The sequence below is a fragment of the Pseudochaenichthys georgianus genome, chromosome 17 (genome assembly GCF_902827115.2).
Source record: "Pseudochaenichthys georgianus chromosome 17, fPseGeo1.2, whole genome shotgun sequence".
Taxonomy (NCBI): Eukaryota; Metazoa; Chordata; class Actinopteri; order Perciformes; family Channichthyidae; genus Pseudochaenichthys; species Pseudochaenichthys georgianus.
The window spans coordinates 34,070,747-34,096,494 of record NC_047519.1 but is presented as its reverse complement, the minus strand read 5'-3'; the positions used below and the strand labels follow the sequence as shown (position 1 = coordinate 34,096,494).

At 42.9% G+C, this 25,748-nt stretch overlaps 1 protein-coding gene across 2 annotated transcripts in view; it reads left to right on the top strand.

Moving 5' to 3' along the window:
- LOC117462139 (guanine nucleotide-binding protein G(olf) subunit alpha) overlaps window positions 1-25,748 on the top strand; it is a 47,342-nt gene that overhangs the window by 17,347 nt on the left and 4,247 nt on the right. For both annotated transcript variants that reach the window (XM_034104227.1, XM_034104228.2), the window contains exons 5-9: window positions 4,771-4,868; window positions 23,700-23,754; window positions 23,849-23,922; window positions 25,107-25,165; window positions 25,323-25,443. In XM_034104227.1, the coding sequence (XP_033960118.1) occupies window positions 4,771-4,868; window positions 23,700-23,754; window positions 23,849-23,922; window positions 25,107-25,165; window positions 25,323-25,443 (407 nt within the window). The remainder of the gene's footprint in view (window positions 1-4,770; window positions 4,869-23,699; window positions 23,755-23,848; window positions 23,923-25,106; window positions 25,166-25,322; window positions 25,444-25,748) is intronic.

Sequence of the window (25,748 nt, the reverse complement as noted above, 5' to 3'; positions counted from 1 at the left end):
CACTTGATCAACATTAGGCTGAAGTAAGCATTTGTCCAAGCGGCAGAGCCACCAGAGAATCAGCATCTGGTGATGGAGGGGAGTGGACTGGGAAGAGCACAGGAAAGAGTTAAACAAGCTTGTGTTAAAGCAGATTCCCTCCTGGTCTCTTTCCGTGTTATCAGTTCCTCTGTAGGGCACTGCAGCACACACTGCATTTATTCAAAGGCCCAGTGTCACACGCCTCTGTGGAAAAGAGCCCTAAGGACCATACTCTGCTTCCCCCCCCTCTCTGCCCCTTCCACCCTCTAACCCACGTCCTCCCTCTATCCAGTCCCAACGCTTCCTAGCTTTGTCGGGCCCTTCTTTTAGGTTTTGAAGCCTCTCCACGTCTTCCAGGGTAACACAAATTGTCGAGACCTGCAGAACCAATAGCAGAAGAATGTAATCAACGCTGTGAATCTTATTGATATTAGTTGAGGTGAAAGTTTGACTGTAACAGACGTGGAAGCAAATACAGGCGAGAGAGCAAACATTGGCCCCATTTTCTTTGATAATCACAAGTTTGGTGTTTGGTACAAAACTGAAGTCAAACGGATGGAGGGTTAATGTGTCGCACTTTAATGTACACCCGTAACATGGTAGCATCCATGTTACGGGTTTTCTTGACTTTTTGCCCGAAGCGTGGGCCGATATTCATCTGTAACAAATAAAAGTAAACAATTCTTAACATCTCTTTCTCTGTGAGGCTTCTGTGGATTCCCTCCATGTCGAACTTAATCACCGGATCTCCCCGAGCATGTGATCATTTATCAGGCTCCTTCTCCATCGCTCCCTCTGGTTCGGGGCTACTTTCACCCTCTCCCCAGTCAGAGCGAGGAGTGCAGAGAGTCATGTGGTGGTTCCAGGCTAGAGGAGGAGCCCATCGGAAAGACATGTGCACAGTAGCAGGCGACGAGGGATATTAGCCCAATCATCTTTGTTTAGGGCATACAGAGAGTCCTGGGAAATGTTTTAAAGTCATTGATAAGACGAGCTCCCCTCATAAAGCTCCCACTGAGACGTGTGTTACAGCATCATGTAGCCTTTGGACTGAGTTTGCACAGCTGTATTGGCGAAGCTCTATTTGTATATTTTAGGAGATTTGATTTACGGTTTCTCAAATGTGAGCACAATTAAGTTATGACTAGTGTACCACCTTTGTTGCTTTAGGTTACAGTTCATAGAGGAGACCTTGTGATCAGAAAGTCATGAGTTGAAATTCAGGAACTGTTGGATCTATCGAGGAAGTGAATGAGAACTCATACCACCTCCCTCTGCCACTGCTCGTAGAGACAGAGTAATTAATAGCAAGTATTCAAGTAACTGCATTCAGTGTTAATAGTTTTTCTTGAACTTGTTTGAAACATTAGCTCTCATTTGAGAGGCAGATATATAAGGCAGGGCTGCATTCAAACACTTTTTAGAGTGACCTTATTAGAAGGATGTTACTTTGAGTTGAATGTGAATCTATTTTCCTAAGAAAGGCAATGTGTAAGAAGCTGTTCAAATTAAGAAAAAGTGGCCAGCATTTTTGATGAGCATTCATCTGACCAATTGTAACTTAGTTACTCTAGTCTTCACAAGTGCTGGTTTGTACTCGGCACAAACACAGAAATGTGAAAATGTGTGATTTTAGGGAGACTCGCGTACTGGATCTATTTCTTGATAAACACCAGTGTATTTATCCTCTTACTTCCTTGTTCAGAGTCTCTGGCTGCACATTGCTGGATTGGTTCTGAAAGCTTATGTTGTTGTGTAGTTACATTTAGAGATTTGATGGTATTGAAACAAACCTGGCAAACTTTTTTTGACAACACTGTTCTGGACTGTTGGTCACCTTCAAAATATTTACAGCATTTGTTGGTAATTGTATTTTTTTCACGTCAGATATAGTCAGGCTACATGTTTCTTCCTGTTTCCACTCTGTGTGCTATGCTAAGCTAAGCTAATCATATTACTACTCCAGCTACATGTGTATAGTGCAAGCGGTGTAATGAATGTCACTTTATTTCACTCTCTATCACTCCATCCAAAACACAATCCTCAATTTGAATAAAGGGATTTTACTGATTAACTTCCTGTAATAATGAATACAGCTCGTAGGTTTTTTAAATGCTACACTCCGATATAAATATATTAATTGAAGCACAATATATTTAGTTAGATAAAAACATGTTGTGATTTTTGCAAATGAATACATCTATCTTTGTTTTTATAGATTTTGACTTGAAAACGCTCTGAAGCTTTTGGAAATGTTTGGATCAGACGAGCCAGAAACAATCCTACAAGTGGAATTTTCAAAGATTATAATATTAAATGATTAGGTTAGCCCAGGGGTCTCCAACACGTCGATCGCGAGCTACCGGTAGCCCTCAATAAGTAGCTCGCCAAGCAAATCCAAAATGTAAAAAATACTCACAAAAAGGAAATGTTCTTGCTTGATTTGCGGGACCAGCGTTGCAGTCGGGAAGAAAAGCAATGTGGAGCGGGACCTCACCGCTTCATAAGGAGTGTGACCTTTCCTTCGGGCAGAATCTACACATCAGCCCCATGGAACAGCCTAGTCGTGCCAGCTTATACATGAGGGGCAGAGTTTTACTGTGTGTGTTGCAACTTGCATATATATGTAGTGCACTTGACGCACACACGCATGGCGTAATTTCCAGGGGGGACATGTCCCCCCCACTTTTCAAAATCCCGTTTGTGTCCCCCCACTTTACAAATATGTTTATTATTTTTTAACGCAAGCCGTCATCGCCACGGAGGACCACACAGCCTCTGTGAGCGAGCGAGACAGAGGGAGAGAGAGAGATAGAGAGCACACCTTTATCTATTTAATATAGTTGTAAAAAATAAAGTAAGAAATCATTCCAATGTGTACCAAAGGACAGTAAAAAAAAAAAGGGGAGTGATTAATAAAATATGCATAAATAAAAAGAAAGAATGCTAACTCGGTAAGATAACATAAGATATGAATAAACCAGTTTAAATGATTTGTTATTGGTTGTGATCATATTCTAAAGATGTTTGGATTATTGAAAAGTATACAGCTCCCTTTCATCTGAGTGTTGAGAGCTGTATCCATAAATTCATGTTGGGCTCAAAGTGCACCAGATTGATGCATTTCACTTCAACATTTAAAAATAATCTTCCCGGGGGTGCATGCCCCCGGACCCCCCTAGAGGAGGTGAGGCCCCCCCTAGAGGAGGTGAGGCCACCCCCAAATAAAGCAGGTTAAAATAATTAAATTGAATACATTTTCTTTTAGTAAACCCTGGAAACGGGTCCCACAGACCCAAACAGCACACACAGGTTAAGGGTAAGCATATGATAATGTTAAAATGTGCTAAATATATACAGTACACTGCAAAAAAAAAAAAAAGTAAGAGTAGCTCACGACTTGTTTTATTTTTTGAAAGTAGCTCTCATCCTGAAAAAGGTCAGAGACCCCTGGTTTAGCCTAATCTTTATCTGCGACTGTGCAGATATACAAGGCTTAGACAAAATACATAGACATGCAATAAAAGAAAAAGCAAAAAGCCGCGCAGCATTCAAATGTTGATTTATTATTGGAATGTCCACTTTATGAATGACGCCTGTTGGTAAAGCCCTTTTATTGTACAGGCAATGCTAAAAGTGTTCGTATGCTATTGGAAAGATATTCTAATGCACTCTTTGCTCCTTATAATGAACGGCAGTCCTTGGCACCAAGTTGCTTAAACAGCTCATTGGCCAACAGTGCAACACAGTGGTTGTGCCGGGCAGATGTGTGTGTGTATGCACTTTATGTATGTGTGTGTGTATGCACTGTATGTATGTGTGTGTGTATGCACTGTATGTAAGTGTGTGTATGTAAGTGTGTGTGTGTGTGTGTGTGTGTGTGTGTGTGTGTGTGTGTGTGTGTGTGTGTGTGTGTGTGTGTGTGTGTGTGTGTGTGTGTGTGTGTGTGTGTGTGTGTGTGTGTGTGTGTGTGTGTGTGTGTGTGTGTGTGTGTGTGTGTGTGTGTGTGTGTGTGTGTGTGTGTGTGTGTGTGTGTGTGTGTGTGTGTGTGTGTGTGTGTGTGTGTGTGTGTGTGTGTGTGTGTGTGTGTGTGTGTGTGTGTGTGTGTGTGTGTGTGTGTGTGTGTGTGTGTGTGTGTGTGTGTGTGTGTGTGTGTGCGTGCTCTGGTTGTATTGTGTGCAACTGAGAGCTGTTGTTGAAAAACTGTAAGACCATTTAGAAATCTTTGAATAAATGTACCGAATTAGCAAACCATTCTGTGACTTTTCGTCATAGAGCTTCTCAGTTTTCATGGCAGCACGAGTTTCACCCACTTTAAGTCACATTTTAGACAACACGTTCAGATTTTCAAATGTCTGCTGCACTAGTTAATCGTAGGTTACTCATCACAAGGTATACTTAACTGTATGCACCAACATGTCTAAAATACATGGTCTGCTTAGTGGGCATGGATATGGCCTTTGTTAGCCGGTCTAACTGAACTAAACTTCCTTAAAATGATTAACACTCTTGAAGGGATCATTTCCTTGCATAAATAAAAGTGGGCTTTACGTGTAAAGCACAAGGACTTGGCTCACAGAGGACGATGTTCATAACTTTAGACTAAGATCGTGCATTCCGCTTGAACCATATAATACATGTATTCATTAATTGAAATCTGCTGACCTTCCCATCAAGACATAGTACTTTCATTTTGTTGTCATTTGTAAATGTCTGATCCTTAATGCTTTCGTCCTTTTCTTTCCTCAGGAGTTCTTTGATCACGCAAAGAAGCTGTGGGACGACGAAGGAGTGAAGGCATGCTTTGAGAGGTCCAATGAGTACCAGCTCATCGACTGTGCACAATAGTGAGTTGAAACACTTTGTGACATTTTGTGGTGTGATCTGGAGCTTATGATACTCGCGGGTTCGTATGTAACTAGATGCATTGTGTAATCAGTTACTCGTAGAGCCATTATCGTAAGAACAAGACACATTAGCTGTTCTTTTTGTGCTTTTTGTCCACATCCCTTCTGTCTCTATCCTCTCTGTGTAAGGTAAGCGCTCTGCGGTGTGTGCTGGTGTCATGTCATATATGAATATGGCTGATATATGTTTACTCTGGGTGTGGCAAGACAAGCGGCAGTTGACAAGCGGCAGTCCTTTGGAAAATGATACTTATATCGTCTCATGTCAGCGTGTTGACATCTCACCATGGCAATATGCAAAGCCTGGCCAGGCCTGAATTAAAATGCCCAGCTGTTGCATTTGGAATTGTTTGGATGTAATATTTGTCTGTAAAGTTAATATGTAATAATGCTGCATTTAAATGTGGGAATGTAATGATGGTGATTGTGTACTTGTGGAGGTAAAAGCCTCGTTTTAAGGGACCAATGGGCTTGAGAAATGCTCTGATTTTTGGTATCAATCTGTGTAGTTATTCCAATTGCACTCTGAGAACGGCAGTGTGTCAAGGCGCAGAAACTGATGCTTCTTTGCACGGTGCCCCATATTGTTTGGGAGGCTCCCACTTCACCTTGGGCCACCATAGGTGCTCGTCGCACACAGTGGAGGGCCCCCGTCTTGCCTGTAAAAGGAAGTTTGGATATGCAAAGTGACTCACTGATTACAGTGTTCTCCTTCTGCTTCCTCTCTGACTCACCTCTGGATTCACATGTAAATATGAGGACATGTTCATGGTACAGACTCTGGAGTGCACTGGAAGTTGTCCCCTCCCGTCCCAAAGGTTGGCTTCCTTTATCTCTCCGGGTTCGCTCAAAGTCACACTTTATCAGCGGCTGGAGATATTGTGTTGTTGTCAGCGATCTCTGAGCCGGCCGCGGTACATGGGTGTCGAGCTGAAACGGTTTAAAGATGGTAGAGCACGTAGACAAACAGTCTCTGTACTCTCTTCCTGAATATCTTCCGTTCCTTGAACATAAATTTGACTTCGGGTCAAGTCTTCCCCTGGTTGCCCTGCCTGAAAGCAGCTTCCATAGAAAGGAGAGAGATAGTCAGGTGATGGTTGGAGAGTCACATGAATCTGTAAGGTGGAGCTGTTACAGTCCAAGGCCTGTGTTTGTCTTTGCTGCCCTGAGTCAGTGTGTGTCTGTGTGCAGTACGACTGAACAATATTATATAAAAAAGCGTCTTGTGTTTTATTTTAGTCAATATTCCAGTGTCATGTAATATCGTTGTATCATCAACATTTAAAATCTAATTTCTTAATCATTTTGTTGCAACTCTGAACATGAGGTGGTCGTCTTTGTGTTGTTGTTATTCGGTTTGTTTTGTAGCACTGAAACCATTGAGCCTGGCTTCTAGCACAGACAGCTGTACGTGGACGTGGACAGTAAGCATTAACAGAGTGAATTAAAGACATGCAGGATGTTAAAGTGTCTTGTATGCGACTGTTCTCGTGTTGGAGTGCGTGTACTGGTTTTGAACTAGGCTTTTTGTCCTTGTGTTGCGAGTAGCTTTGCATTGTTGTGCATCAAAGTGATTATACATCTCCTCTAAAACAACACAAATACAAAATGACTGATGCTTTATTAGTTATTCTCGGTCCCAGTTGCCTGTCCTCCATGTTTCCAACCTCCTCCTCTTCAATATCATTCACTTTTGTGATTTGCTTCTCTCTCCTGCCCCTTTTTGCTCTCCTCCTATCACGGCCTCTCTGGCTGTTACACTGCAGCTTCTGATTGGTTAACAGCTGGTGAGCAGTTGCATGTTTGGCCAATACATTTCCATCAAGCTAACACATTTATATTACCGAGTCTAGAGGAGATACAAATGATAATAAGTTACAGCTTTATGTGGTTAACTATACCGTTAAACACACAGGGATTTCAGTTAAGCGGTGGTTAATTATTCTTGTAGTTCTGTCGTGGTGGCTCTTGTTTTACGTCAGGTGTTGTGTTCTTCTCACTTTTCCTTGCATTTTCATTGATGTGAATTCACTTAACTGGAAGGATCTGTTTTCACATTTGCAGATGATTTGGAAATCTCAGTGTTCAGTAGAAGCATCACAATATGCTCTATTGTCAGTGTGTTTGATTAATGTCTGGAATTTGTCAGGCTGCGTGGCCTCTCACTCACTTCCTCTCTGCTTTAACCTCAGCATGAACTATGTGGACGGAGGGCATTCATAGATACTCTGTCCTATATGGCAGCAAACCTGTCTATGTGTAAAGGCCTACACACACACACACACACACACACGCACGCACACACACACACACACACGCACACGCACACGCACACGCACACACGCACACACACCCCTATTGTTGTTATGACCAGCAAACTACAATAACTGTTCTTAGCGACTATCCTGGAAGTAGTGAAACGCTGGCAGACGGCTCCAGCAGCCAACTGGGTTGAAAGGAAGGGAGCAGCGGTCATAACTTTGGACTCGGGCTGTATTTAAACAAACTTTATACTGTTGGGAGAACGTCCGTTGTGTTGGTTTGGCTATTTCTCCAAGACTATAAGGGTCTGCCTGTTAGCTTGCCCTGTCTTCCTAGTGCTAGCTCCTTTTGAACTTTGCACCGACCCGACCTGCTCTTAGACCCTTAGTCGTCCCAGGAAGCTTTTTCTGATCACTATTTATTTAGATTTTTGTTATAGGCTATGTCTTTGGTCACAGATGTCGTAAGAGTGCTTTCTTTCACAGAGAGTAAATTAAAGAGGAAGTTGTCTGACATGGGTAGGAACAGAATGAAAGGCTGCAAGTTTACATGCCTACAGTCAAACACACTAGATAAATGACACCAAATAACTCCACGAGGGATTAAAGTATGGTTAGATTGATAGCTATAGATTTTGTGAAGGCAGATAATTCTCTTGTGCCACCTCGTCTGTGTTGTCCTTCACAGACCTTGCTACACTGGCAGATATTTTTTCCAGCAGGCCTGGCCCATTGGACAGAGGCACAGGAAATAAGTATGGGCCGATGGCGAGCGCTTGTTATGCCAAAGAGCATGTCCATATCGATGCTTGTGGAATCATGTCACTCATTGATCGGCCCTCTGCATTGCACATTTATACGTTTTAAGAGCACAGATATGTGTCTGCCAGTTGATTGATTACGAGCTATTTTCAGCGGCGGCAGGCTGGTTCCATTGCAATGCTTTGGATGTGTCAACGGCAAAATCAAACACTTTTTCACACGCACATCTGAACTCCCAGGCCTCCTGCTCTTTTAAATGGTTGCAGTCCCACAGCAAATATGACACAATGTATGACATGCTTCATACGCTAAGGTATTTCATACTATAGGATGATTGTTATTGGGTGGTGGATGCTGTTTTTGCTGGTATGGAGCTCTTCCTGTGTCGCTGTGCTGGGCCAGAGGAGAGCTGCCCTGGATGGAGCTAGACTCTGAGAATGTAACTGCAGAAATGTTGCTCTGAAAGACAGCTGAGCGATACAGCTGGTTTATCCTGCAGTGAGAATGAGGCCCGGGACAGAGATGGCGCTGATGCTATGTTAGTGACAGGAGGGTGCGCTATGAGGAAGTGGTATTTTATCCCCTATTTGTTGGAATAGCTTGAGTCAATGCATGCACATTGCATTGTGGTCACGGTACTTTACCAGAATGCTTTCAGTGTTTTGGCAGAGCTAACAGAGCTAACAGTGCTAACCTGAGGGGGAACCACAGGACGGCTGCTACATTTGTGCTACAAGGTTGTGGGCCGGGAATGAGTGCAGTGCAGTGCATTAGCTAGCCGCACACAGCACTAACATGCACACGCGGCCGGACCTGCTGTGTAAACAAAGCACAGAGAAGCTCGTATTACCACACACACAAGCCCAGGTAGACTTTACTCCTATACATCTTTACCTAGACAATAGTTTTTTGCTACTAGGAGTGTGACTCACACGTTTTACGGTATGATATTATATACATACTTTTTCATTGAAATGATTGATAAAGACTTGTTGATGGAGTTCTGGTTGCTGGTCAAAGATGGTGAGCAACTTGTCAGTAAAGGAATAGCTGGTACATCTAGAGTGAGGCTGGACTGTTGTTGTTGCTAGCTTCAGGGCTAACCCCCTTCACTTTTATCAGCAGGTGGCTTGCAAGACACTGGAGCTTGAGGCTTGAGGAGTTGAAGCATTAATCTACTGACAAATTAATATGTATCAATTTTTTCCCATCGCATCGATGCTATTGTATCGTTGCTCATTGAGTTGATGGATTTATATGGATCATTGTACCCCCCTCCTACTACTTTAATGTCTGAATATCAACTAAAAAAAAGTTAAACGAACTAAAACAACAAAGTGATTATCAAAATAGTAATGAATTAATCAACACATTATCTGACATAAGAGCATTACACACTTTTTTTATGTAATACATTGAACTAGTATTTCCAAAACTTTCCAAATCCTTACTGTGTTGTATTCAAGATTAATAAAAGTAAAGTTTGTACATGTTAACATTTGATCTGATTTAGACTCTGCTTAATGAAACTCAGTGCATCACAGTGTTTTCCAAATTTGTCACACATTTTTCTTAATTCACAAGGAACATCACAAGTCGGGATTTTATGTTATCTAGTTGGTCGTGGTTGTCGGGTGTACAGCTGTGACGGGACAGATCTCTGGGTCTCAGAGATGGGATTGTGTATCGACATGGGCTGGGGTGTAGTGCTGGAGCTGGGGTGTAGTGCTGGGGCTGGGGCTGGGGTGTAGTGCTGGGGTGTAGTGCTGGAGCTGGGGCTGGGATGTAGTGCTGGAGCTGGGGCTGGGATGTAGTGCTGGGGTGTAGTGCTGGCGCTGGGCTGTAGGGCTGGAGCTGGGGCTGGGGTGTAGTGCTGGAGCTGGGGCTGGGGTGTAGTGCTGGCGCTGGGGCTGGGGTGTAGTGCTGGGGTGTAGTGCTGGAGCTGGGGCTGGGATGTAGTGCTGGGGTGTAGTGCTGGCGCTGGGCTGTAGTGCTGTAGTGCTGGGGTGTAGTGCTGGGGCTGGGGTGCTGGGGTTGAGGTGTAGTGCTGGGATTGGGGTGTAGTACTGAGGCTGGCGTGTAGTGCTGGAGCTGGGGCTGGGGTGTAGTGCTGGAGTGTAGTGCTGGGGTGTGAGGCTGGAGCTGGGGTGTGGGGCTGGGGTGTAGTGCTGGTGTGTAGTGCTGAGGCTGGGGCTGGAGTGTAGTGCTGGAGCTGGGATGTAGTGCTGGAGCTGGGGTTGGAGTGTAGTGCTGGAGCTGGGGTGTAGTGCTGGGGTGTAGTGCTGGGGCTGGGGTTTAGTGCTGGTGCTGGAGCTAGGGTGTGGAGCTGGAGTGTAGTGCTGGTGTGTAGTGCTGAGGCTGGGGCTGGAGTGTAGTGCTGGAGCTGGGATGTAGTGCTGGAGCTGAGGCTGGGGCTGGAGTGTAGTGCTGGAGCTGGGGTATAGTGCTGGAGCTGAGGCTGGAGCTGGGGTGTAGTGCTGGGGTGTAGTGCTGGGGTGTAGTGCTGGGGCTGGAGTGTAGTGCTGGAGCTGGGGCTGAGGTGTAGTGCTGGAGCTGGGGCTGGGGTGTAGTGCTGGAGCTGGAGCTGGGGCTGGGGCTGGGGCTGGGGCTGGAGCTGGAGCTGGAGCTGGAGCTGGGGTGTAGTGCTGGGGCTGGGGCTGGAGCTGGAGCTGGAGCTGGGGTGTAGTGCTGGTCACGGGACTCTGTCACCAGCCTGGGGGCCACTGACACAGTCATCTGGGGCAGTAAAGTGCTAAGAATGGCCGGCATTGTCAGCTAGCCCCGGCCCCTGAAGGGCCTACAGAAACAGAGGGGCTACGCTTCGCAAACAGTGGATCTCCTCAATAAGGAGCCTCTTCTGTTCACGGAAGAGCCCGAGAGAGCGATATTTATACACCGGCTGCATGTCACTGCTGCTTTTTCCTGTCACCAATAAGTTGCTTCATTTCTTAATGTTTAGTGGCTTTGATGTTCCTCAGTGTAGCACCAGCAGAAGAGGCTGATTCTGACGGGGCTCTTCTTACGCGTTTGAATGTAATGACTTGTTTCAGATTAGTTGTATTTTAAAAACATAACATGGATTTCTTTATGCTTGGATGTTTGTCTCTCTGCAGTCAGAGCATCATTTGAGATGTTGTGATATGTATAGACCATGTCTAAACAATCACTGTCTTAAGGGTTACATCTGAATAATCCATACACGTTAACAACTAGAGAGAAAGGAAGTAAATAGATGAATAGGATTTGTCAGTAGTTTAAAGAAAGAATAAAAACAACATAGGATTAGTTTGGTGTGTTTTATGCTTGGATCCTGTTATATAAAAGATGGATGATGATGTATATCTATCTTTTGGTATCCTCATGTTTTTGTTTGTTCAGGGCTGAAGCCACTTCCAGTAAACACATCTTTTATAGATAGCCTCAAAGGTTTCAGTTCAATGTATTTCATCTCCCATATCTTTCTAGTAAATTGCTTTATTTATTTTTTAAATGACTAAAGCAAAACTCACATCATAACTACGACTACACCAAACGCTTAATACATAAATACTTTCTTTATGTGAAGAATCATAAAGTGCCTTAATCCAGATTAACAAAAACCTTTGTGTCGCTTGCTCAAATCAGATGACCCTGCTGTCAGCTGACTGAGGAGGAATAATCAAAGAGGGTACTGTGTGTGTGTGTGTGTGTGTGTGTGTGTGTGTGTGTGTGTGTGTGTGTGTGTGTGTGTGTGTGTGTGTGTGTGTGTGTGTGTGTGTGTGTGTGTGTGTGTGTGTGTGTGTGTGTGTGTGTGTGTGTGTGTGTGTGTGTGTGTGTGTGTGTGTGTGTGTGTGTGTGTGTGTGTGTGTGTGTGTGTGTGTGTGTGTGTGTGTGTGTGTGTGTGTGTGTGTGTGTGTGTGTGTGTGTGTGTGTGTGTGTGTGTGTGTGTGTATGCATGATTTCTGAGGAAAAAGAAGGAGTGGTTTTGAGCTGAACCGTAGAATCTGATCTACTGGAAGCTCAGTGGGACTCCATCTGCACAAACCACTGTCCTTAAGGTTGTTAGAGCCCCCTGTGGGGCTCTATCTCTCTCTCTCTCTCTCTCTCTCTCTTTCTCTCTCTCTCTCTCTCTCTCGGTCTATCTATCCAGTCCTCTCTTGAGGCCCGAAAGCGACAGCAGAGAGGATGTTGTAGAACACATGTTGTTCCCTATATGAAGCCTTTTCCACAGTGTGTGTAAACCCAACGCTTAACGTCTGAAAGCTAGTAATATGAATGGCTCTTTCTGTGGTTAAAGTACCTTGAATGTTGTTTGAAGTTGTAGTCTTAAGAAAGCTCTCAGTCTGCCTGGGCATTTGGAAACAGTTAAGAGAGCCTAAAGCTGCCCAGCATAGCATGCTACATGTCACAAGATTAGCTACACTGCCACTGTGTTTTTATTTTGTTTCTAGAGACCAGAGGCTGTGACAGACTGTATTTAGTTCGTCGATGAGTTGGATCACATTTGAAAGCGGGCATTGGTCTATTAATACAACAAAACGATACACATTTTTAGAAAATATTCAAATAAATGACAAAAATTGCCTTCATTCCTGTGAACATGTTGAGTCACTTTCATCTCAGTTCACATATCAAATTAGCAAATGTATGTCGTCTTTAGTTTGTTTTAATTGTTAGTTTTGTCTCTCTGAATGTTTGATATGAGCAGTGCTGCAGAGAGAAATGGGAGTTTATGTTCCACTTAAAGAAGGGGAATTGTATCTATAAATAGATTTTTATTTTTGGGTTAAAATGTGCGTCCATTTTAAAGGACAGACAGAGACACAGAGCGAGGCTTGTGAATGGCGGATATCTGCGAGTCTGTTACTGTGTGCTGACTACAGACACGCATACAGTACACACACACACACACACACACACACACACACACACACACACACACACACACACACACACACACACACACACACACACACACACACACACACACACACACACACACACACACACACACACACACACACACACACACACACACACACACACACACACACACACATACATACCTTTCTCTCTCTCTCTCTCTCTCTCTCTCTCACACACACGCATATACACACCCTGCTGTTGACCAGGAGTGTAAAGGCACAGACTGCTGGAGGACAGCAGTGGCGCTGCAGGTTCCCTGCTCAGAGATTGTGGAATGGTCGTCCATACACCCCCCCCCCTCCTCCTCCTCCTCTTCCTCCTCTCTCCCTCTCTCTCTCTTCACTGAGGCTCCCCCTCCTCTCTCTCCCCCCCTCTGTCGCTCCCTTTTCTCCCCCTCCCCTTCCACCCCCTTTAGAGCTTATGTAAACTAGCTGTGGAGCCAGGGCAAGCTGAGGCTATTTTTAGCAGCAGCACTGCAGAGCAGAAACTGGCGGAGGGTCACGTGTGCGCAGCCGAATCAAAGGGAGTATCCCGGCAATGCGCTGTAAACAAAGGGAAGGTCAGTAGCAGAAGGTGAGACACAAAACGCCTCTGTGTTGGTTTTGTGCGCGAGAGTGTGTGTGTGTGAGAGGAACTACTCACCACCCGGCCATACCTTCTCTCCTCTTAATGCCCTGACATAAAACAAATCATTGCGATTGTATGAATGCACCCATACGCTTTCCTGCCCCCTCTGTCTCCCCCCACTACACACAAACACACAGCTCAACCATTTCTGCCACTGCTAGAGACAGCGAGGGTGGGGGTGAATTGATCAAAGCAGGGTTTGACACGCGAGGAGACATTTTGCTGTCTAATCATGACAGGGGCTCCCAGCTCCACACTCTCCCTGTTGCTGCTGAGCCGGCCTATCACAGTGAGCAGCAGCAGCAGCAGACTTGGAGCCGTGCAAAATCCATCAAAAAGCACATGACTACGTGTGTTTAGCATTGGCATTAGCATGTTTTCTATCACATGGGGCCTTTCAAACCCCCAGCGCCTGCTCTGGGTTTGGCCTGTTTGTGTGCTGCTCTATTCCAGGTCGTGTATTCTGTTAAGCCTGGCTGGTTAGCATCGAGGCTAGCAGTTAGCCGTGTCCAGCCACACCCAGGCATAAGGTCTCCTTCCACCTCGACCACTAGTCAAACAAGACTCAACTTTCACCTTCTGTGGAATGTGGTCAGAGGGGGGCACAGAGCTATTAATAGAAAGCTTTTATATTTCTCTGTCACAGCGGTTTGTTTGCCTAGACAGTTTGAGCTGTTGGCTGTTTCATCAGGCCTGGCTAAAGGAGGTAGCTCGGAAGCTAACTTAAGTAAACATTTGGCTCCAGCACAAGCCATGGTTGGGCGGTTTGGTTGGTTGATTCATTGTTGAAGGCATTCTTAACCTGAGATTCTGCAGCTTCTACATACTGACCAGATAGATAAGATAAGGAGATGAGCGTCCTGATTCCTGACTTAACAATACATTATGTCAGGGCAACATCCGGTTCCTCTTCTTATGCCATAGTGGTTCTTCAGAGTAATACTGTACCCTAAAACAATATTTATTTAGAAATGTAATTCCAGTCCACACCTATTGTGTTTTTACAGCTGCTAGGTTAAACAAAGGCGTAATGTAGTTACATGTTGCCTTGTGTAAACTGCTACACTACATTTGTCCTCCAGTGTCTGCTGAGGCATAAACACCGGAAACATTAGATTAAAAATGGATGAGTTCATCAACAGAAAGATTTATCTGCAAATATTTTGGTGGCAAATCCTTTTATTTTAGTTCTAAAGATGTTAGATATCTTTTTTGGCTGGGTAGTAAAGCTCTACCACCCACTTAGATATCTCACTAGCATGTCATATATGTTGAGTGTTGCTTGACAAAAAGAGGACTTTAATGACCTTGGGTTTTAGGAAATTGAGTTAAGTATTTGTTTGTGTTTTCTACACATTTTCCAGACAACTTAAGAAAGTAGTTGTCCGATTGATCAAAAAGAAAACGATGGAAACTATTTGTATTACTATAAATATACTTAATCTGACTAAGGGTGTATATTGTAACAATAAAATACACAAATCAGCAGCATACATATGTTTTAACCCTGGGTATGTTGTCGACTTTTAAGATGCCAAGTGTGTTTTCACTGGATTCCCCTAGCAACACACGAAACTCACACCAGCTGTATCTCTCGTCAATTTAGTGGCCATTTGTAGCCCAGTAAATTCAGAAAGTAGAAATCACTTGTATTTTATGTTAAAATAATCATTTGCAATGTAATCTGAATATTTTGATATGTAATACATTACATCTAGCATATTTGACAGCTGTGTGAAAAGGTGGAATGTGGCTTGTACTGTATAAGCTATGGGGATAACATTTGACTTAAAAGCAAGTCCTGTGACCTCACTGAACATGACGGCAGAAACTACCTTGGTCATTTGTTTGCCAGCAAGCATTAAAGCCGCTGTGATTTCCATTTTATTTTTTGGCGATTGAACCGAGGATGTGTTTCTTGTTACAAAGCTCTCACAATATCCCCACAGTCCGCAGTTACCTCTTGGCCATACAGAGTCATTTTACAGTGTGCATTACCGTAACCAGGCCCATCTCATGGGACTCCTATTGACTGCGCCGTAACTTGTAACATCCTTATCAATTATCCCCACGGTTCAGCTCTCAACTCTTATAACCTTGTGTGCGTCTAATTTATCACAGCTGACACTGTCTGTCATGTTGTGACACACTTTGAGTCTCTCCACTAACTGTAATACAGACTACACACATTACATCTGATGTGACTTATTTTTGGTTGTGTGCGTGAGACGGTAGCACTCCAAAATAATCTCCCCGTCTTCATGAACCTACATTTGCTGTGCCCTCCCACTGAAGACACACACACACACACACACACACACACACACACACACACACACACACACACACACACACACACACACACACACACACACACACACACACACACACACACACACACACACACACACACACACACACACACACACACACACACACACACACACACACACACACACACACACACACACACACACACACACACACACACACACACACACACACACACTCACAGTGACACACATACAGTGTAACGCTAGCACAGAGCACGGTTCTGCTTTGTGTTGATGTATGGGAGAGTCTGGGAATGGAAGGATACAAGTGCGGCCTGGCTTAGGAAGAGACGGGGGATAGAAAGAGAACGAGAGAGAGGAGTGGTATGGACCGACTGGGGTTGCCATGGGAACCCAGCTGCTAAAAGCAGGCAGGGTCAGTGTGGAAGAGAGGCTGTGTGCAGCAGGAGCGAAGGGATGCCACCCGGAGGCCGCTTTGGGAACTACACAAACACACAGCTGACAGCTCGAGTCCTGGCAGAGAATGTGCAAAATCTTTTAGAAAAAGAGTGAAAAAGGAAATGACAGAAAGACCCAGGTACACTATTTTATGAGGAGACAAGTGAACAACATATAAAGTGGGGACATTTAGTTAATTATGGTAAGCATTGCAGTTGCTGATAAGACAACTTAAAGACAGGAGAACACTAAAAACCTCCAGAATTAAAATAAATAAAGACGGCATGACAGTATGTGAGTTTGTGCCTCGCAGGATGAATAACAGAAACAAGAGTAAGGCACCTGCTTCACATCCTTTTTGGATTTATAACGCACTTATAAATAAGCCTGTAGCGTGAATGTTGTTTCCTACATATCAATTAATATTATAAAATATTATGCATATATAACTTTATTCTATTGCCTTTTTATTTTGTATTTTTGTCTCGTATGCTACTGATACTACATGTATTTAAAAAAAAAAAAAAAAAATGTATTTCAATGTTAAAATAACAATGGAAGCAAGAAACTTTGAATAAAAAAAAAAAAAGAACAGACAGTTGAAAAGGAAACGAACTTATACTTTTGCATGGAGACTGTACTCTGTGGATTTGGTGAATTGATAATGGCAGCTCGGTTCAGGTTATGCAATCAGCGCTGACACTGTAGACTCCCCCGTCTGATATTAGTCATTGGTTATTGACTTCTGATTAGGGGAAAAGAGGAAAGGCTCATTTTCACTGGGTCACCGGTTGACTTGGAAGCGGAACAACTAATTTAATTTGACATGGAGGCTGTGGTTGTTTACGGGCGAGAGAATTGAAACCTACTCGATATTGTTGATTAGACTATTTTTGTTTTTGTTTTCTATTTTTGGCACAGACTAATTCAGTAGCTGACAGATAGTGTATCGATGTTGGGCCTCAACATTATTTAGAGAAACCCATAAGTCAATTTCACTATGAGAACTGTAGCTGGGAGCTCCACAGGGATACGGCTCAGGCCTGATGATCTCCGTGTTCCCGCTGCAGCGTGAGTTAGGACTCTTTATAAGCAGAGGTAATGGTGCACATACTGTCGACATTAAGCAGAGACAAAAATGGCATTTCAATGTATTTCACATTTTTATACAACACCTTTCAAAACCATGACTTGATGCAGCCCTGGAAGGCGAATTGGCAGGCACTTTTGTTTACACAAGATTCGGTTTGACTTTCAGGAGTGTCTCCGTTCTTGCTCCTATATTTAGGAAGTACCCACTGAGCCGTTGATGGATTTGTCTAGTTTGAGATCTATCTTCCAAACTGCACAGTGTTGCTGTTTGGAAGGATCGAGTTGAACTCCGGGCTCAGATCTTTCCACCAGGTGACCAGGATCCTGCACAGCTCCACCTTTTACTTTCTCTGCCAAACCTGCACAATCTACAGTCTACTAAATATGTTTTTGGTGACAATAAAGCATTAAAGGGAAACGTCGAAATATAATATCATAGTGTTTTAAAGGTGGGGTAGGTAAGTTTGAGAAACCGGCTCGAGATCGCTAGAATTTGAAAATACACAACCGGAGAAAATCTGCCACTTCCTTATAGAGCCCCTCCTCCAACACACACGAACGCGCACATGACCAATAACGCGCACATGACCAATGAGGGCACGAGGTAAGTTTGTGCCCCGATGGAGGGCTGACAGGCAGGTAGGCCATCCAATCGGTTGGTTGTACTTTTTATAGTATTACGGCTTCTACAGATGACATTTTTTTATGGAATTTTTGTCAAAGCACGATATTTATTGCTATCGAGATGTTAAGAGCATTCCATGGAATATAACAAAAAGTGTATCTCGAGCCGGTTTCTGAAACTTACCTACCCCACCTTTAAGGCCGTTATAGGTCAAATATGTACCTGTTCTTCTTCCATGTTAGATCAGGAAATATTAAAACCGGCCGACTTATTAAAACTACTGTGTGTTTAACTCTGCCAGGCTGCTAGCGGTAGCCATGTTGCTAACGATACGCGAACAAACAAAAGCAGTGTGTTGTCTGTAGGTCTAAGAGAAAACAGAAGTAGACGGCGCCAACAATGACACCACTTGGAAACACTAGGAGTAGAAAAGTTGAAATTCTTTCCATCTCTGAGTTTGTTTCCCACTGAATATACAAGCTTCTACTGACTCCATAGATAACAGTTGGGCTGACATATCATTTTAGGATTGCTCAAAGTTTGATAATTGATTTGTGGGGTGAAGATGTGGGTTGGTGATCCCATTTAAAAACACTTTATATAGTGTCCTGTTTAATATTGTGCAGTTATTGTTATCACTGTCATGTTAACACCTGTAAGAGATCAGTGGTGCCGTTTTCTGTATCATTTCCGTCTATGAACTTTAACTCAAGTTGGTTCTCTTTTCTTTTGTAATTCAGTTAGTATATGTCACGGATTGTCACTTGATCGTTCTTCTTGTTCACAGCTGAATAAACAAAAACTGAGCTCCAGTTATTACACAGCACCAGACAATATGCAAAGGCCCTAAAAATGACTTTACCAGCTCGAGTCAGTGAGGCTGTGCTGCCATGTTCTGCACTGAGCTTTAAAGCGCTGTCACCAGTCAGTTGGAGACTAAAGTGAAAGTCCATTATGCTGGCATGAGCGGCTCAAAATATGGAAACTATTGATCGGGTCCTCTGCACTGCTAATTAAAGATGCTCCACTATTTGTAAAAAGTCAACCCAATTATCAAATGAGCACATGAGGCTGGGAGCTGTTGGCTGGTGTGAAGGTTGCCGGGGACTTTTTTTCCAGCGTTGTGACAACTTTTCACCGTTTATTTTATTCATCTCTTGTACAACAACTGGCTCTTTTGTTTTGGCACACGTTGATGCATACAGTTTATTTTGAATGTTCAAATGATTTGGTTGCTATTTGTTTCGCTTCTTTCTGTTGTCTGTAGCTTTATTTGCATTTAGGCCTATTTGTTTGTTGTGGCTTTTAAAAAAGATACACAAGCTTGTATCGGTGCTCTGGTTTAGAAAGAAGCACCCGTGGAGCTGTGTGACCCATGTCCCCGAGCCCCGGTGTGAGGCGTTTGAATGCCCCCGCCCCTCCACTACCACCACCACCATCTTCCCTCTTCCCCCCTTTTTCTGCTCAATGGACTGTCACATGTGACCCGAAACCACGTGGGATCTGAGGCCCGAGGCCCCCTCCCCGCATTAACTGTCCCTCAACATGTTGGTGTGTGAATGAGCTTCTGCCTGTCTCTGTGTTTTATGGAAAGATGAGGCCAACAACACGGAAAAGACCAGGCCAAGTCAAGTGATATTGTCCACAACAAAGACTATACATAGCAACACAGACGGGCCCGCAGGACGAGTACAGTGTGTTTTGGTTAAATACAGAGACAGCCCGGCCCCGCAGACAGAACGAGAGGCTCAGTTATAGACAAGATAGTGGTAACGTTCTTATTCAACATGCCTATTAAGAACAAACTGTCACAGACTGGATGTGCCGGATTAATGTGGTTTGATGGTTTAGATTTAAGTGGAAAAGGCAGGGCAACATTTTCTTAATACAAAAAATAAACCATAATACTTGTGTTGTACGCATACTAGGAACAAAGTGGGAAAAAAACAACTGGTGGCCTGTTGTCCCCTTGAATCCACCAATGTAACAAAGCGACCACATCACATAACGGTCCCAGCAGAGAATAGTTCTGGGAGGAAATAGAAGAAACCGACACAAGCCGCAGATTTCCCCGGACATGAGATCCAGCTCGTCTATTTGTAGCGCTGGACCAGAACAGCCTCGGAAAACTGCACCAAACCTTTTTGATACAGCATTATCTGGACGTCTGCTTGGTAATCGATGTTATCTTTTTCTGTTTCCTTCCCCCCCCCCCCCCCGATCCTTGTTTTATTTTTCCCTTACTGTGTAGAAGCTCTATATTTGGCTCTTCAGTGCTCTGCCAATAGTACTTCTGTCACATGGCAGTCACAAAGCGCTCTGTAATTATAACCTTGCTAGGTTCCTGCATGATGACTGACTAAAAATACTCCCGCATTGTTGCAGTGATGGGGTAAAACGCTGGATTTCTTGAGGTTTTTGTTTTTGTGTGCGTGAAACGGTGTCTGCTCAGGGGAGACGAGTGTTTGTGATACTCTGCTGTGTGTGTGTGTTTATATTTTTAGATGTGTGTGTCTTGTGCAGTTCATTGGGTTGGCTGCTTTGGTTCGCCTTGGTTCCAGGGAAGCACTGATTGGAAAATAGATTATTGTGTAACTTGTTAAATGTTGATCTCAACCCGACACGATGCTAACGTCGGCACTGATCAGGGCCAGTGTTCTGATCTGTGTTTCATGATAATGTTTATGGTTTTCTTTGTTTTATTTTAAATGATGAGAATAAAGAAGAAATTCGACATAGTGTCAACAGAGGTCAAGAACCCGAGACTTATATAAAGGACACGAAAGAAAGCACTTTCTTGGATATTAGCAAATTGCGTGGACATTTGTGTTTATAGTGTACAATATATTCTAGATCTAAAATGTTAATATTTAGCAGATGAATGAAAATAATTCAATGTTTGTTTCAGCCAGAATTCAGTAAGGTCTAACATGCATTTTGAACCTTATACAACTTTGAATGAGCTATTACTGCTGTTCCCCTTATAGTGAGGAGAAACCGTGCTAACCTGTAGCTGTGAGGAAGCCCAGAAGAAGTTTCCCGGTTACTCTAGCTGATAAAGTCATAATCTTAACCTCTTCAGGTGATGATTCACATGATGTCCATTGTCCTACAGTCATAAAGTTATTTTAAGCTACACAATTGAACTTATTTAGAACAACTGTCCGAAGGTCAATTAGTTTAAGACGAGGTGTGGAGGATTGTGGGAGTTTTTTCATACGATAAGACTTCTGTTCAGCCTGGAGAGATGACTCGGCATACCTCGTCAGGTTGTTAAGTACAAACTGTAGTGTGCACTAAGATAATAAATAAGCACTTTAGTCTGTGGTAACATGTGGCATGCATTTGTCATGTTGGCGACATTGTAAAAGATCATTTAAGAAGCCAATAAAAAGAATCATAGTGCATTATGGAAATGTGTTTGAAAGGTGTGCCGATACAGTAGATACAGCTTCTTTGTGTCAGACAGACTAGTTCTCCTTCATAAATAGCCTCACTTCTGCTTTTTCAGCGGACTGTGAGGCAGAGAAGAAGTCGGTGTGATGAAAACATTGTTGTCGGAGCACATGAGCGCTGTCTCTGTTATCTAATGCTTCATAATGGAGCATTCATTCCCGGCTTATTTAATTCGACATGAGTCTATTAAATGTGCTTCTTTCAGGGGTGAATTAAAATGAACTGACAACCATACATGTGCATCCATCAAGTGTTAATTGATTAAGTGGAAGTCTTCAGTTTTACTTAAATTACATTTGTAATGACTGATTTTAAATGCCATTTTCTTAAATGCCATTTTCTTAATGTCTTTCGTTTTGTAAAGCACTTTGAATTGCCTTGTGTTGAAAGGTGCTATATAAATAAACTTGCCTTGCCTTAAATGCCCTTTTTTAAATTATATATATTTACTCAATTCTTTGTTTGTTAAAGGCTGGGCATTTAACATTATCCTAGTCAAAGAGAATTCTAACTATTCTCAATGAAAAGTGGAAATGTGGTCTTTTTTATATTACCCGTGATATCGTCACCGTCAGTGTTTAAAGACGTCTGCGCCGCCTCGTAGTCGTCTTGTCTTAGTCATGAAAAAAGGTTGTTGACGAGCGTATGTAGTCATAGATTGTGTTAATGGCTCTAACGCTGATTGCTTGTAGCCGTGACATCCTGAAGCTGCAGAGGGCTTTGGGGGAAAATGAACGATGATCCTCGGCTTTATCTTTTCCTTAATTTGTATCATTCTCTCCATTGTTTATTGATATTAAATAGTATTGCTGTCATAATGATGGCTGTGGCCTGGACTACTGATTAGTGATGAATCCAAAGTGCGGGCTGAACCCGAAGGCTCCAGGGTAATTAGTTGTCAGGTTTTTGCTTATTTTATTTTCTGATCAATTCACAGTTTGGTTTATTCAAAATAACACATTTTCTATAATTGAAGACTTCAGCTAATTCTCAAAAAAGACAAACATTTGTATTAAGTGGTTGCCAATTTATTTTGGACTAGTAATCAATTTATCAGCACATGTTTGAAGTTCAGTTGATAAACTACAGAGAGCAAGAGAGACGTTTAGTCCTTCACCTTTAAGGCCCTTTTGGGGAGTAACACTTTTACATTTCATGCTCACAAACATATTTATACCAAAGTATTTTCAAGTGCATTTTGCTTTGGGAAATATACATATACATTGTTGTAGATTAAAAGCTTTGTTTTATGTATCGAGGTAGGTAGGTAGGTAGGTAGGTAGGTAGGTAGGTAGGTAGGTAGGTAGGTAGGTAGCTGCAAGTTGGGAAATTATTTTGTCACAGCAGCATTTTGTCAATCTATAAAAATTACAATCTTATTAAAAATAGAATAAAATACAAACGTAAAAAATGTAATGACAATATATACATATTCTCATTAAAAAAGGGCATATATTTAGAGTAGTATCGAAACACTATAAAATATAGAGAATGAATTAGAATACTATCTAATATACCAATCTACTAAACATATAAACATAGTGTACTATATACATAACAAAAATGGTGTGCAGTCGCTTGAAACTAAAGCAATATATATCCTGTCTGGTGCTTTTTCGCACAGCAGTGCAGTAATGGAGCTTTTTTTAGTCAATATTAATAGCACTTCCGCTTTGAAACGGAAGTTGGAGCAGAAAAGAAGGCAACGTTGAATCACCCTAGTTCAGGTGGTGAATAAATAGTTGTTTTTGATGATGTGATGCAGATGATCCAGGGGCTGAGTGACCCCGTGTCCCCGGCCCACTGTCCTGAGCCTCTGCTGTGCACATGCTCTCAGTGGTGAAGCAAGCTGTCTAACCTCCACAATAACCGCCTTATGTAATCACTCTGGCTAGAGACAGACCAAAATAGCCCAGACTGAGCAGCCCTGCCCTCTTGTGGCGAGCGGCCGCCTCAACACCGGCTGCAGAGAGTATCTGAGAGAGGAGGCAGACATGGCGGCCGCCTTGTGCAGCTTCCTGTGTATCTCACTCGAGCGAATGAATAACTGACGCAGCACAACGGGTTTCATGAATGATATGAAAGTTGTGATCAGAAGTGAAGACTGTTGGTAAAGAGACAAGATTGTGGGGAAAGATGTCTGGGGTTTCTCTGTGAGGTGAGCTCCGGATCTCTGTTTATGCTTTAGAAATCAGTAAATATGGAGATTCATCTGATGGATTTCCTAGTTTGCTTTGAATTGTTTTATTTATTTAAATCTTACTCATGTTCCTGCAGACTTATTAAGCCTGTGTTGTTTGTTTCTTTGCAGTTTCCTGGACAGAATTGACTCTGTAAGACAGAACGACTACACACCAACGGACCAGGTCAGTCCCGTCACTGTGCACAGTCTAACGTATGGAAATCCCCTCCAAACGCCTTTCTGAAATGTTACTGAACTCGACACGTCTTCTCTTCCAGGACCTGCTACGCTGCCGAGTGTTAACTTCAGGGATTTTCGAGACGAGGTTCCAAGTAGACAAAGTGAACTTTCAGTAAGTGCTGCTCATCTTTCACTCAGACATAAAACACACGTAAAGGTAAAGACGGTGCTTTCTTTGTCTGGTCTATTCTTTAATTAATGGTTTATTCAAGCAACTAGGAATTTATATTATATACGCAGACTAAATGGACAAAATACATGCATTTGTAACCAAGTATGTGCCTGAAAAAAAAAATGTGTGTCTTAACATACTTACTATTTCCATCTTAAAATCCAAAATACTCAAATGCCACAGAAACACGCGGGGTCAACCAAAACTTTACGTCGATTTTTTTACCAAAGCATAAATCTGCTTCCCTTTTGCTTGACTTTTGTTCCTATATTCACGGTTAAGATGAACGTTTCCCCCCAGCTATAAATCAGCCAATAGAAGTGAAAGTCAATGTTTTGTAACCGTTTCTGATGATGTCAGATGAGATGACCCATTTCTGCCGCCGCAGACACAACAGACTTCTTCCGCAATTTGAATCGAGCCTTTGTTTCAAATAATATCTTCCTGAAGGGTTGATGTAAAAGCTCAGGTACACAACCTCCATTAAACTGGGTCGAATTTCTATTTGGGCTCGTACATTCAATCCCCACAAACCTCAAAACAAAACCATTATTTGGAATTCTTACTGTTGCAGCAAAAAAAAGTAATAACTAGAAAATGTCTCAAAGCGGACATCCCTTCTCTCGACGACACAATCCATGAAATGTATGTCATGGAAAGAATCACCTTCTCAATGAGGCTTCAGGAAAACACATTTGAGGAAATATGGAAAAAGTGGAGAATCTACACGACCATCCCTTGTTTGACTGTTTCTATACACCGATTGAATGTATATGCAGCATAGGTGTGTATGTATGGACACATGTATGTGGTATTGTATATATGTATGTTGATATGTATGCATATGTACATGTGTAGACATTTGCCATTTCAAACAACCACTGTGTACTTTTTATTTTATTTTGACACATTTTGTTTGCTATTTTATTTGTCATTTTCGGGTCTCTAAAAATATATGATTTGAAAAACTGTACTTTTGACATAATGTGACCGCAAATAAATAAAGATGTTCAGGCTTGCTAAAGACAGTACAATATGAACCTGAAGTCCAGACATGAACTCTTTGACTATACAGTGCAGCAACACGTTGTGAAGTCTAACCCAGTGTGTTGTCTCCTCCGTAGCATGTTTGATGTTGGAGGCCAGAGAGATGAAAGGAGAAAATGGATCCAGTGCTTTAACGGTGAGACTTTTCCTTCTTCATGTTGAACTTTACAACACAGTCTCCTCCGATCACATCTCACCTGTCATTAAGCACTCCACCTCTCATGGGTTATTTCTACACACATGATGTCAGAGAGCTGTCCTCATGTGGTTCCTCTCTTCCTCTTCTTCTTCAGACGTCACTGCTATCATCTTCGTGGTGGCCAGCAGCAGCTACAACATGGTAATAAGGGAAGACAATAACACCAACAGGCTACGGGAAGCCTTGGACCTCTTCCGCAGTATTTGGAACAACAGGTGAGGCAGGAAAGACTTGCATCTAAGGGGGCTTCAATGGTGTTAGGAGTAGGGATGCTCCGATCGCCAATTTTGGGGCCGATCGCCGGAATCGGTATCGGCCGATACCGATCGAGTGGGCGGGGCCTATGGGGATCTTCCATTTAAAGTGATGTTTAAAACTCAGTTAATGCTCATTCACTGGCGCTTCCACAAACAACAACCAACATAATTATTACATTCAAATGAAGTACATTAATCAAGTGAAATTAACTTTGGATAATAACACGGGAGAAATAACGGGAGCCTCTCTCTCTCCCTCTCTC